The following is a 17413-nucleotide window of genomic DNA, read 5'->3' as shown; positions in this document are numbered from 1 at the left end:
AATTTTTTTTTCTATGGTGTGGTTGGCGGAATTGCTATCATGTCAATGTCACAGTTATAAAATGACATTCAAAGTTAATAACCTAAAACCTTTGTTTCGATATTTTATTGCTAAAAAATACAATTTTAACAGACAAATTGGTACTTATAATTATTACAACATCCTTTTCTTTGGATCTGATAATATCGCACTGAACAGTTTGAAAAAAGTAAATGAGTTTAGGTAATTTCCGTGTTACAAACAAATAAGGTAATTTACATTTAGAAAGAAAAATAAGTCTTATATTATATAATTTCTTAAACAGGAAAAAAGAAAACTTGATCAAGAACCTGGATTTAGTTACTACAAACACTTCTAAGTACAATACAGAAATTGAAAATTATGCCTTATCAGAAGGATTAAAAACTATAAAATGGCCTATAGCAAACCTACAGGCTGGAGAATACGACCTCGGATTAATTGTGGCTTTCGGTCATTTAATAAAAGAAGATTTACTTAAAAAATTCCCATTGTAAGTACCTGTAGAATTACAAGTATATTCTTACAAGCACTTTTGCATTATCTAATGTTATTTTTCTAAACAGATAGTAACTGGGGCAAATAAATTCATGTTATCTTTATCTTTACTAAATCTTTAGTATACTTTATTATAATACACTATTGATATATTTTCAAGATAGAGAAATCTTATGCATATTTTAAATACTCTATATACTTTTCAGAGGAATGATAAATGTACATCCAAGTTTATTGCCACGCTGGAGAGGTGCTGCTCCCATCATCTACACACTAATGCATGGCGACAAGCTCACTGGTGTCTCGCTTATGAGAATAAAACCAGACATTTTTGATGTTGGTAAATAATATTTCCTGTCTCCACATGCCTTACGTCAACCCGCTAACTTGGGAATGCCTATCAACTGCCAGGGCTCTAAGCCCCCTTAGTCACCTTGTACTGCATCCAAGACACAATTGGCCAAAGACAATAAATCTATATAAAAATAGTCATTCATTAATGACTAATTAACATTCAAATAATCATTCAACGAGCCAATCTACTTTATAGTGCTTCTTTGCATTCATTCATCTTATTCTGAATTGTAAAACAATTGGGCTTTATACTTACATACACACACAGACACATGTTGATAAATGTGTGCTAATTTCCCAGATGATGACATTCTTGAATCAACAATATGACCTTCTAATAGATGCCACTAATATTGAATATTTGTACTTTGGAAAAATGTTTCAGGTGAAATAATAAGTCAGCAAAAAGTACCAGTCTCCAAGGATATTAAACAAACTGATTTGACAGCCCAATTATCAGAGATTGGTGCAGACATGTTAGTAGAATGCTTGAGGACATTACCTAATAGTTTGAAGAACTCTAAACCTCAGAGTTCAGATGGAGTTACCTATGGTAAGTCCTAGCTAAAATGTTAACTGGTAGATTAGGTATATTTTGTTCAGAGATCAAATACAAACAATTTATATGACTAGGACTGCATCAAAGAAAGAACTGTTTATAAGTTTCAGACATTAGCTGTAGTACCCAGAAATTTATTTAATTCATGACATATATTACCATGACATATATAATTCCAGAACCCAGTTTACAGTTTTTGGTTATGGGTTAATAAGCAGAGCAATTAACAGAACCCAGAATTGATAAATAGAGCTGGCTGCCACTGCTGACCTTTCAAATTCATTATATATTTTTTTTATTTCAGCCAAAAAAATTAACAAATCAAACAGTGAAGTAAGATGGTCGGAAATGGACGCCCTACAAGTATATAATCTTTATCGCGCTATATATGGCATATATCCTCTGACTACAAAGTTCAGAGATAAGCCAATGAAACTGTTTGGTGCATTCATTACAAGTCCAGAAGATACTGCAGACAGAAATACTTCACCGGGCACAGTCGAATATTGTAAGAAAAGTGATGCTTTAAGAATATTATGTAAGGACAGAAAATACGTATATTTCAAGTCAGTCAGAATAGTTGGTAAGAGAGAAATAACTGCAGTCGATTTTTATAATGGCTATATAAAGAATATGTCAATAGAGAAAAGAAAACTCATTTGTTGTGCTGGGTAGTAAAAATTGTTGTTAATAATTGAGAACTTTCGTTTCATTTTTTGGGCACCTGACATAGATTTAATGTATTTGGGTCCTTTGGCCCTAATACAATTGTTTTTCCGTATGATTTGGTGATTAAAAACTAACACCATGGTGTAAGTGTCAATGGATCTTGAAACCTACCTAAAAATAACTACAGCACATTGGAAATGAAAAAAAAAATTAAATTGAATCAAAAAATATTTTATTTTAAAATTAAGTTGTACTATCTATTAATTAAAACTAATTTACTATTAACAAATATTGTTACTGTGCATTGCATATAAGCAAACTAGATATATCAAAATCCAGAGATTGCACCTATAACATAAATAATCGTTAATAACACAGATTGAGCTGCCCTAAATATATTAAAATTTCCAGAAATATTATACAGATGGACTGGATGGGTGGAAATAAAGAAATACTGCAACTTCTAGTATTAATCGTTGGGAATACAAGTCACATAGTTTCTTTGGTCAATCAGCATATTATGAAGTCGTGGTTTATACTTTCAACCTGAAAAGAGAAGAAATAGCAATTATTGCTCACATTTTTATAATTAGACTTAGATATTTCCTACATTGAAGGAAAGAATACCACTTTAAAAAAATATATTTTTAAACGTCATATACTAAACGTAAATTACGCAATTATTACACGTAATGTAAAGATAAAATGAGCTAATGTTGTTTGCATAAAAATTTATGACATAGGATTAATATCGTGGGTGGATACTTACCTATAGGTTAATCACAATTTCTAATCTATGTCTAATCTATGCAGGCTGCATGGAAAGTGACAAAGCTTCGCAGAATGATAACCAACTGGTTTTTAATATGTTATGATACTTACATAACGGTAAATTTATAATTTTATTGATGGTGATTTAATATCGAATTATCTACTCAACTAGATTTAGGTATCGTACTATTTTTATTATTCTCTATAATCACATATAATAAGCTGCAAATATGTAAAATTGATGTCTTTGCCATAGATAAAATTGTATGTTCCTTTTTAAACATATTTTCATCATAGAAGTCAAAGTTCAAGCCCGTTCTCCAATTCCTTAGCTTACCTGTTGTATTTTTCCTCAAAAATTTAGCTTATACAGCAATGTGATTTTCTAACTATCCGTATCCTGAAACAAATGGCTATGTGATCACAAAAACGACATGAGCGAAATAATTACCCGAAGCTTCTGTCGTTTTGAATGATTTATTATGAAACCTCATGTAGTATGAAACTATTTTAATTCATAAATCTGGTGGGTGACATGACAGTTAAACATACAACTATCGATAAATTAGTAATGCTATTAATTTACAAAGCCCGTGTTAATTACTAATTAAATTAAAGTGAACAAAAGTTGTACGCGAGACTGACTTAGGAATTTTTTGACTAGGCCTAATGGCTAAATTTTCATAAAACACAAGTAATGTTCTTCCTCTCGCAACAATATGACTTGTATCATTACTCGTATGTTGTATGTTGCACAATCGACAAAATTATTAAAACAAAATAACTAACTCAGCGTCAGCATTAAATTAATATTCTCTATTTTTTTCAAAAAATATCTCCAAATGTCATTCAATATTAATATATTTTCTACTAGCGTTACTAAATCCATTTTCTCACATAAAAATAACAAAATAACATGCAGTTAAAATCAACCAGTTTACCTGTTACATGTTAAAACAAGTGTTTGGAAATATGATAATTAATATGAAATACAAATCAACAAACTTGAAAAAACAACTGAACACTTAATTAGGAGTACACTTACATTGTTAAAACATCGTAGACTTACGAAAAAAATAAGCATAAATGCGTATGCTAGAAGTTGTTCAACATTGACAAAAATTCTCTACAAGATGTTTTGTGATTATAACATATGAATCAATAAACTGAAAGACATGCACAATATAATAACCGTCATCATATTTTGCAACAGCGGCCATAATAAAAAAAAATAGATGGCTCGATGTCGCTCATCTCCAAAAATCGTCAATGATTTTTTTACTGATAACACGTATATCATGTGCATAAAATAATGAAGTGGAATCCGTCTTCTAACAACGTATAATTGTAATTAGTACATAATTTAGATATATGTATCAAATAACACTAGATTTTGTAAGGTTGCTTTATTCATAAATTAAAGACGTCCATGTTATACGTTGTATAGAAGACGATAAACTAACCAAAATTAAACAGCGATCATCTTATCATACCTTTTGGAAACCATAATTTATATGACAAGAGAAAATTGGTGATGTTACTTCACTACGCAGAGGTCATCAGAAGTGTAAATTATGTAAGCTGTGATTTTAGTTAAAATAATTTTACAATTCTTTATTTCTGGGACTTATTATTATGTTTTAAATGTTAACTTCATTGAGATCAATATTTAAAACCAATTAAAAGTTTTTATTACATAATAAGTGTGTTAGAATTGCCACTGTAAATTTTTTAGATAGCAAGCTATACCTAAATAAACCAAGATAAAATCGCCTAAGTTTAGGCCCGAAAATGTTCCGTTCCATTACACGTTTCCATAGTCGTGATAGGGTCATGACCTCTTATCGCAATAAATTATGGTTTCGTTAATTGGCTCATAAAGATCATCAACATATACATTGCTGTTTCTGATAACGACAAGTGAGGAGTGTGCAGCAGACGATGTGACAGTTGTGAGGTGAGGGCAAGCACTGAGGCACGCCACGCCGGTCACAGAGAACATTTTGGCGACGGCTGTCTCCTAGAATATTAGTCAAATCATATTATTTATTTAATACTTTTTTCATTTGTGTAGAATTGATTACTCCTAGGTCAGATATATATTTTTTGTGATAAAATAAGTATGCCATAACAGATTCCCAAGAGTTAATACTTTAATTAGGTTATCGAATGTAGTAATCGATAGAAGGTGAATTTCACAAGCGTTTTGAACTCCGCCGCGGGCTCTCATTAATGTTTATTAAGTTGTACCATACACAGTAATCAATTTAATTTTACAAGTAAAGTACTGGTACTGTGTTAATTTTATTTAAAAAAGATTCAAAAAAAATGTCGGACACTAATGAAATAAATCGGATACGCCGCGTTCAAAAGCTCGTGAAATTCAACCTAGATATGTTTGAATTCTAATGTCATTTCTAAAGATGGTAAAATGTACACAAATCGTATATGCTTGATGAAATTTTTACTCTAAAATGCAAAGGCAACCGTTCCCGTGACAAGATGTTTATTGACAAGAGACAAAGGCATAACAATATAACATGCACATATATATAATAAAACAATAACAAAAAATATACAATATGTAGAAGTATAAAAATGCTAAAACAACGCGTCGAGTTATTCATGATTTCTGATCTCATTTCTTTAGTATATACTGATATTCTTAGGTGCAAATCTGCAAAATGAACAAACAAATGTACGGAAGCATTGGAAAAGGATTAAATTAGTAAAGAAAAATATGATGCATAATTTTATTAAAATTACTGACTGGCTTAAAGATACAATGTTTTGAAGAAAATGTGCCAATTTGAAAAACAAGGGAAAGTCTTAAAATATATATTACTCAAATTATGTACATACAAGTATATTATTTACTACATTCTCGACTTAGCACCTACATTGTACTTCACAACATCAATATACGTTATCTCAACGACCACCACTTCAATATGTTCATTTACTCAGATGCTAAAATAAGATAACAAACTCGTAGTGGCTAAATTCGTGAACTAATTTGACAGTTAATACATCAACGGAGATAAAACTACAATCATCTATGTATTCGATATTAGCAACATGTAACACATACTTCAACGGCTGCCAGCGGTAACAATATTTTTATACATGCTTTATTTACTGTCTATGAACACATGAATAATATGGCTGCAGAGTTCTTAGCGTGAGTTTTCAATTCGAACGCGATCGTCGAAACTTTTCGCATTGAAATCGAGCCACAATACCGCGACGCGACGACAAAGCCGCAATGTGGTTGGTAGACCGCATCTCATTGCGAAGTTTTTACGATCGAGTTCGAAAGAAAAACTCGCGCTAAAGCACTCACATCTTCAAAATGGCAACAAAATTACGTTAAACATTACGTACTACACTTTTGATGGTCCTCTACTAATATATGTATATGCAGGAGAAGGTAAAGGACTTTTGCTCCTGACACCACAGCAAGATCACGATAGACAAATAACTTCCGACAACATAACGCTACGTTTGACGGCGTAGTTTAGAAACTTTAAAAAAAATTAAAATTTTATTTGTATATAACAATTACAAATAAGTAATATTAATATAAAATAAAGAATTATAAAAAATAAATTTCGGGAAAGAAACCATTCTAAAAAACGTCGTCAAATAACAGCGTAGGTATATCCAAAACATATTCTCATTTTAAATGAAAAAAAATGCAGTCAATGTTCAAATTCATCCTCGATATACATAATAATTCTTATCTAAGTACTAGCACCCTGTAAAATAAACATACGTATAATGTTATGTACACAATAAGTTAATAGCTCTACTCTACTTAAAAATCTTTTCATTAGAAATGGCCCAAGCAAAGTGTTATTATATAGCCTGATGATGATATCTCAATGAAATATTAAAATATTTGTATAAAAAAACTATTTGAATAAGTCGTGTGACAGGCTGGTAGGAAATCTTGAGTCATTTCTAGAAATAAATCATACGTTAATAGGCTCTAGTCTATGGTGTAAGCTGGGCAGGAAGCGGATATGGCATGGCGGGGTCTTACATGTGCTCTGGATGGCTGCGGATGCAGTCGATGAAATCGCTTGCCTTCAGCTCGCCTCGGCAGATGCGGTATACTGCCGTGAACAGAGGGAATCTAAAAACAAAGCAACACAATTATATTCCTTTAAATCATAATCATCTCAGAACACGTCTACAGTAAAAAATTACTTCTTCGTCGAGTCCATCATTTTGATTGCCACATGAAATTCATTAAATAATTTTCGAAATAAAATTTGCCACGGTCTTTATTTGTGCCCCTCATCAGGTCTCCAAAGGTTCACTAAAAAAAATTATCTACTACCTACCCTTACCCACCTTTTTACGGGTGCAAAAATTTAATTTTGTCGATGCTTTTTTATCACAAAAGCAAAAAATTATTTTTAGAAATTGCAAATCACTTTATGGTAATAGCAATATGCGTTGACATAAAATTTACATAAAAAACATGACCTTACTAACATTCAAAAAGAAAAGTGTCATGTGTGTCATCTCGTAATTAATTTTCAAATTCAAATTATATATCTCCTCCTAAATCTCCTGTACCCTGTTTTTGTGCAAATAAATTATTTTGAATTTGAAGTTTTTGGATACTTAATTTATATATATTATTTTACATTATTTTCATATATATATATATATATATATATATATATATATATATATATATATATAGGATAGATACCTACATAATTATCAAAAAATGAGCGGCCTTCACTATCACATGGATGGATATAAGCCAAAGCGTGTTATTACGTAACACAATAGCATAGTTGAAAATAGCTTACAAGGTAAAGGTAACGTGACGTGACATATCGTTACGATTACATTATTTTCAAACAGTTCGACAAGCAAACCAAACAAATTTAACAAATTTCAAATTCAAGAATGTAAAATTTACTCGGATTAAAAATCCTGAAATTCAGACATGACGTTTTTTAAATGGAGTGGAAAAATTTTGTATTTTTTTAAACAATGCAGGTTTACATATGTTTCCTTTATGAGTATCCCATAAAGGAAACATATGCAAACCTTTTCAAGGTTCAGCTAGATCTGGGTTATTTGTTAAGTGAACAAAAAAGAAAAAAGGCAAAATTTACTTACTTGCCCTCCATATTTTTGTTGGCGAGCATATGGTTGACCTCTTCGGCCGTGATGGGCCCCTGGAGCTTCTGTCCATTTAACATCTCATCTTCGAGCTCTTTTATGGAACGTCCCGTCTTTACAAATGCTTCCGCCACGCGCCTGTTTCGGCCACCTTCAAAATCACAATTATAGTTTCACACTAATTATTTAAGGGCAAAAAAAATTTTTCTTATGGATATAATATTGTTTACGAAAATGTTGTTTTTATTTCATATACTTAAGATAACAATATCACGTATTGTAATAGTATCTAATAATAACATATTACATATTGTAATATTTTTATGTCATGATGTAGATATAATGATAACCTGCGGCACAAATTGATAGGCTAGAATATAGATAAACAGCTAAAGTGGTTTCAAACTCGAATATTAATAAGTGTAGCTAGATAGTTTAATGTGTGTTTAGACTAAAAGAATATCCTTATTAGACGAAATCTGAAAAGAAAAGTTACCTACATCCACCTATACCAATCGATAAAGGGTAGTTTTGCAAATGCAAACGATCTATTTTAAACAGCTTGTAGGTAATAGACCAAGGGCTGTGACATAGGAGCGATTAACAATTTATTACATTTTCTATGAGATGTATATGTAATAAACATGTACCTCATTCTTAGAATCTATATCATTATAATAAATTCTCTGCATGTTTCCCGGGGTCAGTGTAAAAAAACTGCGTTAAATTTTGAAGATTCAGCTTTGATTTTCCAACCGGCCGCCTTAGAAATGCTATTGTTGCCTATCAGCTGCCTAGGCTGTGTGTCCCTTAGTCGCCTCGTACGACATGCACGGGAGTGGTCCGATTCTAGGACGAAACATCACACCACTATAATAAATTAACGTTACGAAAACTGGTACTGGTACTTATACAAGTACTCGATAAAATAACAACATTTTATATCTGTTACACTTGGACCAATCCCAATTAACACAATAACGTATCACGCGATTGTATTGATGACAAAAAAATCTTCTTCATAGTCCTCATGGCTGAGAGTCGTGGTTATTACGTGGATTGAAACACACAACAACTTTCTTGGCATTATTAATGGAATGGTTTACCATTGCCTTCTGCCCCTTAATAAGAATCAACCAGTGTGCAGGTTTCCTCACGATGTTTTCCTTCACCGGAAGCAAGTGGTGGTCGATGAAAACTACTATACATACATGAGTCAGATTGGTATACAAACTCATGCGGCACGAGTAGGATTCGAACCTGGGACCTTTCAATCCACAGACGGGCGTCTTAACCATTACACCACCACCGCTTCAAAAAAATAATTCTGATAAAGGACCTACGATACAACAAACGAATGATTAACTAGTTGTATACTAAAGGTTAAATGCAAAGTCCATAGTCCTAGTTAATTAATAAATGACATGGCAAATTATCGCTCTAATTGAATGAAATCTAGACCTAACAATCGACCTAATTATTATAAGCTTGGACTTCAATCTTGATAAACTTCTTTAGAGTTGAATAGTATTTCGCTAAAAATAACATGTATTTTGTAACAAAATTTTAATTCCGCTTTGGAGTAAAATTACCGTTAATGAAAATCTATTCCATTGTGTAAAAAATCTCATGACGTAACGATAAAATTGTTTTTTTTCGACAATTGTTTCAGAAAGCAAAATTAATTTGCAAGCATACGGGGAATAAAAGTCATCTTCCGTGAACTTGTATAAAGAGTGCCGCGTGTAGAGAAATCGAGAGATTTGCAAACATCGTGGAAATGGAAATCCCTATTCTCTGCCTACACCATGGGAAATTTATACATATGTACCTATTATCACGTCTGTTTACATCACGTTATGTGTGATAAAATGTACTTAATAAATTAAACCCAAATTAATATTATATTGCAAAAGTGAGTTTCATTGTTACATCTTCGAGATTTACTCTTGAAATTTCACATCCATATAATTAGGAGTACAGAGAAGGACATATAGCACTTTTCAACCCGGAAAAAAGTGCTCCCGTGGGAAATTCACACAGACGGAATGAAAGTTCGTGCCTGCAATAAAAACTCACCGTAGCATGTAGTGATAAGGTCGGCGACTCCGCAGGATTCGAAGAAGGTGCTGAGTTTGCTGCCGGGGTAGAACACGTCCACGTATTTGATCATTTCCATGAGCCCCAACCTGATGACGGCCGCCTTCGTGTTGTCACCGTAACCGAGACCGTCAACGAAGCCGGCGCCTACTGCTACTATGTTCTGCGTAATATAAACACAATATATTTTTTTAAAGATGGCAAAATGGCATCTGTGTTGCATCAGTGTATGAATAGTTAATCATCTTTTAAACTAGTATGAATTATTGTGGACATTGTCTGTTTTTTTGCTATTGAAGCTTAGAAACATTGTGTATCTCGTGTCTGTACTTATGTGTTAACTTGTAAGTTTTCATACATAATTTACGTGTGTTTGCTAACACATATGTCAGTGACATAATGTATTTAATTTACGTAAATTAACCGTCGGCTACTGATAATAGTGTCAACAAACTGTAAATGGAATTTGAATACAAAATACGACCAAGAGGTGACGTATGTACGTACGTACAATACAATTATTGTTTTTGCAGACGCGGCAAATGACATTCACGTGACTATATTGCGACCTTCAATCTTGCAGATATCGCAATGACGTCATATATTGTATACCTACAAAAATACTTTAAAATTAAATTGCACGCCATAAGCTAATTTGTTGCTTGAACATTTGGAGTTCTATGCAACAATTAAAATATGGTAATTTTCTTTATACCAAAGGTTAGGGTAAGGTTTCAATAATATTGAACACACGTGAACCAGTAAATAACATGTTATTTAAAATGCATGCTCGATCGAATCAGTTATACTTGTGTGTTATTACATAGTGTAAGTACTAGCATTAATAAAATATTGATAAACCTACGCTTCCACCTTATCGTCGTACGTAGGTACACTATTTAGACTACGAAAGATAAAACTGATCGAATAGTTCATTGCGGGCTTTTGCGATAGATATGCATTTATTACAATCAATCTATAACAGCTGTCGTGCAATTTAAAGTAGGTAATGTGGCAATGAGTAGACACTCCCTTTCATATAAATAATATGAAAGTTTGTTGTTTGTCCTTATTTCTCAAAACAATGGAGGTAATTTTTGGTGTGGAGGTTGTTGGACAGCTGGAGTGACATAGTATTTTATAAGAATCGTTGATTATACAATATATACATAGATACCAACAAGGAAATAAACAGCGATAGATAATAATAATAATTTCATACTGATAGCTTGCTTGCCCATCGCCTATGAGAAGAACTCAATTTTATAAATAAAAATACCGCTAAAAATATAAGTATACTATATAGTCTAGTCGTTTTTCAGGTAACTAACAAAAAACTAAATATAATATTTTATCTTTATAGGTACATTCGTATGGAAATGTGGACATGACTATATAGTATGGATTGTTATATTATTCATATTAAGTAGCATGCCGCCCCGGCTTAGCTCGGGTTGCCATAATAAATTATATACCTAAACCTTCCTCAGAAATCACACTATTTTGAAAACCGCATTAAAATCCATTGCGTGTGTAGCATTGAATAGATCTTCAGTGCTACGCAATGGAATTTAATGCGGGTTTTTAAAATAGATAGTGTCTGTCCATATGTATGCTTAGATAAGCATACTGACGGACAGACTGATAGCAGGAAGCAACTTTACTTTATACTATGTAAATACGTACTATCCATCACTAGTACGAATTTACCTTGAGAGCGCCGCAGATTTCGACGGCATCCTCATCGTCAACCACGACCACTCTGAAGTACTCCGTCTGAATGATGTCCCGCATCATCGGCGCGAGAGTCACATCGCGGCAACCGATAGTTGTCTCGCAGAATTTCTCATCAGCCACCTGATTAATATAATTACATGAAATTTTTATTTATATTCTGTTGAAGACAGAATAATTTAATAAAGAGGGATACAAAAGGAGAACTTGTTCTAGTAAGCAATAAGCATTTTCTTTTTTTAGTTGTGAGAACATGAATGCTTATCAGATTTGCAACTTGTAGAATGTAATTTTTTTTTAATGTAACCTAATAACCATTTTTTATTTGTAGTTGTCTCATTTATTACAAGCTTTTATGTAGTTTCTTCTGTCTCGATGTTTGTCCGTCTGTAAATAAATTTTCCAAGTCGAATTTCACCATAGCGATGTAGCGCTACGCTCACTACATCCCTTCAGTTTTTATGACAATGCAATATAATAATAAGCACGACCTCATTGTACACTTAGGATTGGCTCCAGACTAGGGAACTCCTCAATTGTTTAATATATGGATACGATTTTTTTGTCACGCGTAATGCAACAAGATCTCTCGACGACAATAAAAATGTGTGTCAAACATGAAATTTTTGTTAAAAACTTGTTGTTAAAAACTTAACAACTGTAATATTTCCTGTCGAAAGGTGAGCAAAAGTTTTTAAATTTTACCATCAATTAAAACCTTATTCTTTTGTTTCAACAATATTATAAAAACTGCTAATACAACTATTTAAATTTAAACCTAACTTAATTATTGTGTGATAAGAATATACTTTATCAAAACATAAGTGATGGTATTGGTATTTTTTTTGCTAATTGATGTCAAATTAATGAGCGTAACATTATGACTATAGGTCACGCAAACTCATTATTATAGTTGTTACATAAGATTAGCGATCGTTCATTGCTGTTATCTGTAAGGGCACATGGAATTTGCCAAACGGTAATTAATTTCTCATGGTAATCATTACCTACTTACTTATACTATAGACTATAGATTTTATTCATAAAAAAACTTATATTAAACTTGGATGTTGGTTTCAGACCTATTTTTATCCCTATTTTTACAGATTTAAAGTAGTTACCAATTCGTTAAACTTTTTTAAAGGCATGTTAAAAATTCTATAGGTACCCACAAAAATTAATGCCTCTAGTCATTAATTTTTTTTATTATCCTATTTATTCTACTAATGATAGATACTAGACTACCATTCGTTTCATTATCTTACCACAGATCCAATCTTATCGTCTCGCATAGTTACTGTATAATACGCGCCACGGCTCAAGGTCGCCCACTATATTCACGCGGTAAAGAGCTGCGTGCGTAGTTATTTATAAATTATAGGAAAAACTTTCATTAAAACGAGAATGTTTTCGTCTACAAAAAACTTTAAACATAAAAATGTAATGATAAGACTCATGAACTTAATTGCACCTTTAAAATTTATCGGGAAATGGGCTTATCATAATCAATTAAAATACATCACAACATTTACTATTTATTTGGAGTATTAAGTATTTAGTCTTCAAAATTTACTGTTAATTACTAGATAGCTATATCATTACCAGTTAACTTTGTATTGACGTACAGTCGACCGCTTTTCAAGTTACCCAGCATTAACCTTTATGCCGCAGTAATTGAGGCGCATTTGTAGTGAATTTGGTTATGATGTGCTATAAATTAGGGTATGGTGTTGACTGTACCTAGTTATGCTTACCTCCGAAGCGATGTTGGCACCCATTAGCACTGCGCAAGGGATTTTCAGACATCTTGTGATAATGTGCGAAATTAGGTCAATGCCACCGCCTTCCGCAATGTCGAATCCCTACAGATTGAGAAACATATTGTAAAGGTTTTTATTAGCTTCATGTCCTATGTTTATCTAGTCTTATCTTGTTTATAATTAACTTAAAGTCTTACTAAAGCATGATCTAATTAATTCTAAAGTAAGCTAAAATAAAATTTATTCTCATTTATTTCTCAGTATGCATATAATACACACAAAATCAAATACGAAATAAGGCACATAATAGGATGAACATATTGGCATTGCAACTACAAGATCGGCAATAAGTCTAGTTATCATATAGGTTGGGAAAAACCGCCATGTGACATTTGAATAAACAATAAATGTTTTTGCTGTTTAAAATTACCTTAATCAATGAAAGAGCTGCTGCAGTGGGCTTAATTTTACCCAAAAGTGTGGAGCAAATAGTCCTTACAAACTGGTGGGGAACTACGAAGATAAGGAGGTCGGCGTCTTTCGCTGCGTCCACTACGTCAGGAACGGCCACCTAAAAATACGTAATTGACTGCAGTTTTCCAAAGATTTTGTCCACAAATATCAATAAAAAATTATGTAACTGTACTTTTCCATAGTTTTTCTCCATAAATATCAATAAAAATTATCTTATCTCGCACAGATTACAAAAGTAAGTAATCATATGTCACAATGATGGTTTCCATTATATATTTGAAAACTTCATACTGAACAAATTCCTACTTGTCCTTCTGGTAATAACTTAAAACGGTGAATTGGCCTTTTGATTTGAAATCATAGTAATACTCAAAAAATGCACAATTCTTATCTTTGTCTTTACAAATTACAATTACTAATTAGCCCTAAGCATTGTGGTTGTATAATTGATGGTTGACATTGGCAGTGAAACAGATCTCATATGGAAGTAAGACAAAAATATAATGATCACACATGCTATACTACTCATTGCCAGCACCTTGACAATTGTCATGTCTGTATAACCAGAGTTTTTATAGACATATGTATGAAATAGAGGATCTAAAGTTTTGTTATAGTACATAATTATTCTTTTTTTTCATTTAAAGGGATTCTAAAGTAAGTTTCACTGATAGAAAACAATTTGTTTGAACTTATACAAGTATAATTTCTCAATCAGGCCTATGAGTATTTTCCAGTTGTAAAACATCAATCTAAATAAGATGCACACAATATTTGTGTTCTCACCACATAAAATGATTAAGCAAATGTATATGAGATACTTGAAACTTGTGTGAGGCTGGGTGCCTTCAGCCTCACACAAGTTTCAAGTATCTTACTTAAACAAGTGCAAGAACATACCTATGCAATTAAAAGTAAACAATAGTTTACAATCTAAATACAAAGCTTTGTTTATGTCCAATTTGTGAAAACAAAAAACATTCAAATGCACATTATTCAAATGAGTTTAAGCAGTAAAATACAGAAACTATGAATGCACAATATATGATACATTAATACAAAATTTATTATTTGAAAAATATTTAAAGTAGAATTGACACTTGTTGAGTGAGTTAACTTATTATTATTCTCATAAAAAGCAGTGTTCATCTAATGAGGAGGTAAAAAGTTATAATTAAGCTTTAGATCTAGACATTTGATTTTTATTAAGTAGGTATCATATTAAAAAAACTATATTTATTGCATATGTTTGTATTATTTATATATTCAAAACTTTAGAATTCTGCAAAGTTAACAAAAACCCAAAATTGAGAAGGTAACTAAATGAGAGATAAACTATACTTACAACATTAGGGGGCAACTTGTGTCCTGGAAGATATTTGATATTTTCATGGGTGTCATTGATTATTTCAGTCAGTTTCTTGCCCTCAATAATTTCTTCATACACCCACATGGTGACTCTATCTTCAAAGTTAGGGAGTCTTGCTGCATTTCTTCCAACAATTTTTGCTATTGCTGAACCCCTGAATTAAAAATAGAAATATCTCATAATCAAAAAAGAAATTTAAAATAAAGTACATTTTTTAAGTATGTATCTTTTATCAAAGTGTTGATCGGGTTTCTCTCCGAATTTTAAATATAGGTAATTATAGTTAATTATACGTATGGTATACATAATACTTGTAAGAAATAGGAATCTTGTTATGTCATCATTTCATAACAAGAACATATCGTCGAGATATTCGATCAAATTAAAGACTAGTACCTAGTAGTAGACTATTAGTTAGCAATATATAAAGTTTCTAAAAAAGAGCTCACCAATTTCCGGATCCTATAATGCAAACCCTGCTCTTAGGTAAATCTGCCATTATAAACACCAAAATGTGTAATTAGATACAACTGGATACGTCAGCCCACGATTCACTGCACTTAACGACTGGTGGAAGTGAAGAACGAGTGGCGCTCCGCACCGTGATATACCAAACTGCGAATTTAGCTAGATGATAAGAACTTCATTACGTTTATCAATACAATAACCAGCCCTACAAACAAGAACTTGCTTGCTTGGTTTGATTTACAACGAACGAGCGAGACGAAAACAGAGGCGAGGGGCGAGCCGCCGGGAGTGGACAGTTGCCTTGAAATTTTTGATTGTATGACAGATGCAGATATGACAGGCCACATGTGAGGTGACAGACAGAAGACAGTGACATAATCACATATGTGAATGCGACATATTCCCATTGCATATTTCTCGGAACATATTCCCACAACGTACTAAATCCATGCCTGTTATTCATATAAAACAGTTAAAACATAGGTACTCAAGCTAAAACATGTTTTCTCCCTATCGTACTTTATAAGGAAACACAGATAAAACATATTTTAGCTTTTTTATAAATAACAGAGATAGAATAGGGCCCCTATTCTAAAGTGTGGTTAGGAAATATTTTTTATGGCCTAAATTAACGAACAAAAAATAGAAACATCCACCATGTCATCCACTTGGATGCAATGGGCCGGTCACGGTTACGTGTTACGACATTCTCCGTACAACTGGAAAGTTCACTATGACTATAAACGCGTACTGAAAGAGAGCCTCGAAATCTTCGTGCATCCTTTTCTGACGAGGGTGACCAGTCAGTGCGAAGTTGGTGCGACAGCAATGAGATATAATTTAGTGAGTTGGTGTTTTACTCTTGCAAATATATTTTGGTTCCGTTGTAAGCATCAATTTCATTAGACACACTCGCCTCAACTCGCTCGCTCGATTTTTATACCGAATAGATAATACGTAAATTTTGTGAACATTATAATTGTGAATTTTATGCAGTGAATAAAACAAGTGTTAGTATTCCAGGATTTTATTATCTCTTCACCTTAACTTTTATACCGATACACAGGTCATTCTTATATAAATTACTACACACCTATATTGCCCAAAGTTCCATAATAAAGCCGTGTTGTTTTGTGTGGTCTTGTTATAGTATACACTAGTATACGCGCGTTTTCACGATGGCACGGCACCTCTGGTACTTTTAGAAAAGGGTACTTTTTAAAACTAAATAAAATTACACATACATAGTATCACGTCTTCATCCCTTTCGGAATTAACAGAGACCTCAGGTCATAAGACCCAAAGGCCACGTTAGCATGTAAAATAATGGTTTAAAATTACAAAGTCATACTGTCGATAGGTCTATAGAATGGCTATCATTCTGGGGTAAAACTATTGATAAATTACAATACTCTGATAAATTTATCGGTAATATTTATTATTATTTATTGTAATACTACCGATAATAGGTACCTACTAGTGTTGCTGAAA

The 17413-nt window shown here is 32.4% G+C and overlaps 2 protein-coding genes across 4 annotated transcripts; one reads left to right on the top strand and one right to left on the bottom strand.

Moving 5' to 3' along the window:
• Positions 1 to 30: 30 nt before the first annotated feature.
• LOC128671114 (uncharacterized protein) lies at positions 31 to 2130 on the top strand. The gene is made up of 5 exons (XM_053747308.2): positions 31 to 222; positions 305 to 511; positions 723 to 856; positions 1256 to 1423; positions 1734 to 2130. The coding sequence occupies exons 1-5, from the start codon at positions 62 to 64 to the stop codon at positions 2102 to 2104; spliced, it is 1041 nt and encodes a 346-aa protein (XP_053603283.1). The 5' UTR covers positions 31 to 61; the 3' UTR covers positions 2105 to 2130.
• A 178-nt stretch (positions 2131 to 2308) lies between these two features.
• Gpdh1 (Glycerol-3-phosphate dehydrogenase 1) lies at positions 2309 to 16235 on the bottom strand. Of its 3 annotated transcripts, XM_053747309.2 has the most exons (10): positions 15904 to 16195; positions 15431 to 15608; positions 14042 to 14182; positions 13606 to 13713; positions 11828 to 11974; positions 10097 to 10280; positions 8015 to 8168; positions 6915 to 7007; positions 3207 to 3269; positions 2309 to 2644 (listed from the first exon to the last, which is right to left on the bottom strand). In XM_053747309.2, exons 1-9 carry the CDS (start codon positions 15951 to 15953, stop codon positions 3230 to 3232), a joined length of 1095 nt encoding a protein of 364 aa, XP_053603284.1. In that variant the 5' UTR covers positions 15954 to 16195; the 3' UTR covers positions 2309 to 2644; positions 3207 to 3229. The 3 variants fall into 3 exon arrangements, with proteins under 3 accessions (XP_053603284.1, XP_053603286.1, XP_053603285.1); XM_053747311.2 differs by lacking the exon at positions 3207 to 3269 and having other exon boundaries at positions 15904 to 16193; XM_053747310.1 differs by lacking the exons at positions 2309 to 2644; positions 3207 to 3269 and adding an exon at positions 3328 to 4889 and having other exon boundaries at positions 15904 to 16235.
• Positions 16236 to 17413: the final 1178 nt, after the last annotated feature.

Source organism: Plodia interpunctella, chromosome 7 (genome assembly GCF_027563975.2).
Source record: "Plodia interpunctella isolate USDA-ARS_2022_Savannah chromosome 7, ilPloInte3.2, whole genome shotgun sequence".
NCBI lineage: Eukaryota > Metazoa > Arthropoda > Insecta > Lepidoptera > Pyralidae > Plodia > Plodia interpunctella.
Note: the sequence above shows the minus strand (reverse complement) of the source record. Positions and strands in the feature narration are given on the sequence as shown.

Bases quoted from the DNA above. Each gene is read 5' to 3' on its own strand.
- LOC128671114 (XM_053747308.2), top strand. From the start codon at position 62: ATGACATTCAAAGTTAATAACCTAAAACCTTTGTTTCGATATTTTATT. The intron at 223-304 runs GTAATTTCCGTG...TTTCTTAAACAG, and splicing joins AAAAAAGTAAATGAGTTTAG to GAAAAAAGAAAACTTGATCA. The intron at 512-722 runs GTAAGTACCTGT...TATACTTTTCAG, and splicing joins TTACTTAAAAAATTCCCATT to AGGAATGATAAATGTACATC.
- Gpdh1 (XM_053747309.2), bottom strand. From the start codon at position 15,953: ATGGCAGATTTACCTAAGAGCAGGGTTTGCATTATAGGATCCGGAAAT. The intron at 15,609-15,903 runs GTGAGCTCTTTT...TTTTTAATTCAG, and splicing joins ATTATAGGATCCGGAAATTG to GGGTTCAGCAATAGCAAAAA. The intron at 13,714-14,041 runs GTAATTTTAAAC...CTCAATCTGTAG, and splicing joins CAGCTCTTTCATTGATTAAG to GGATTCGACATTGCGGAAGG.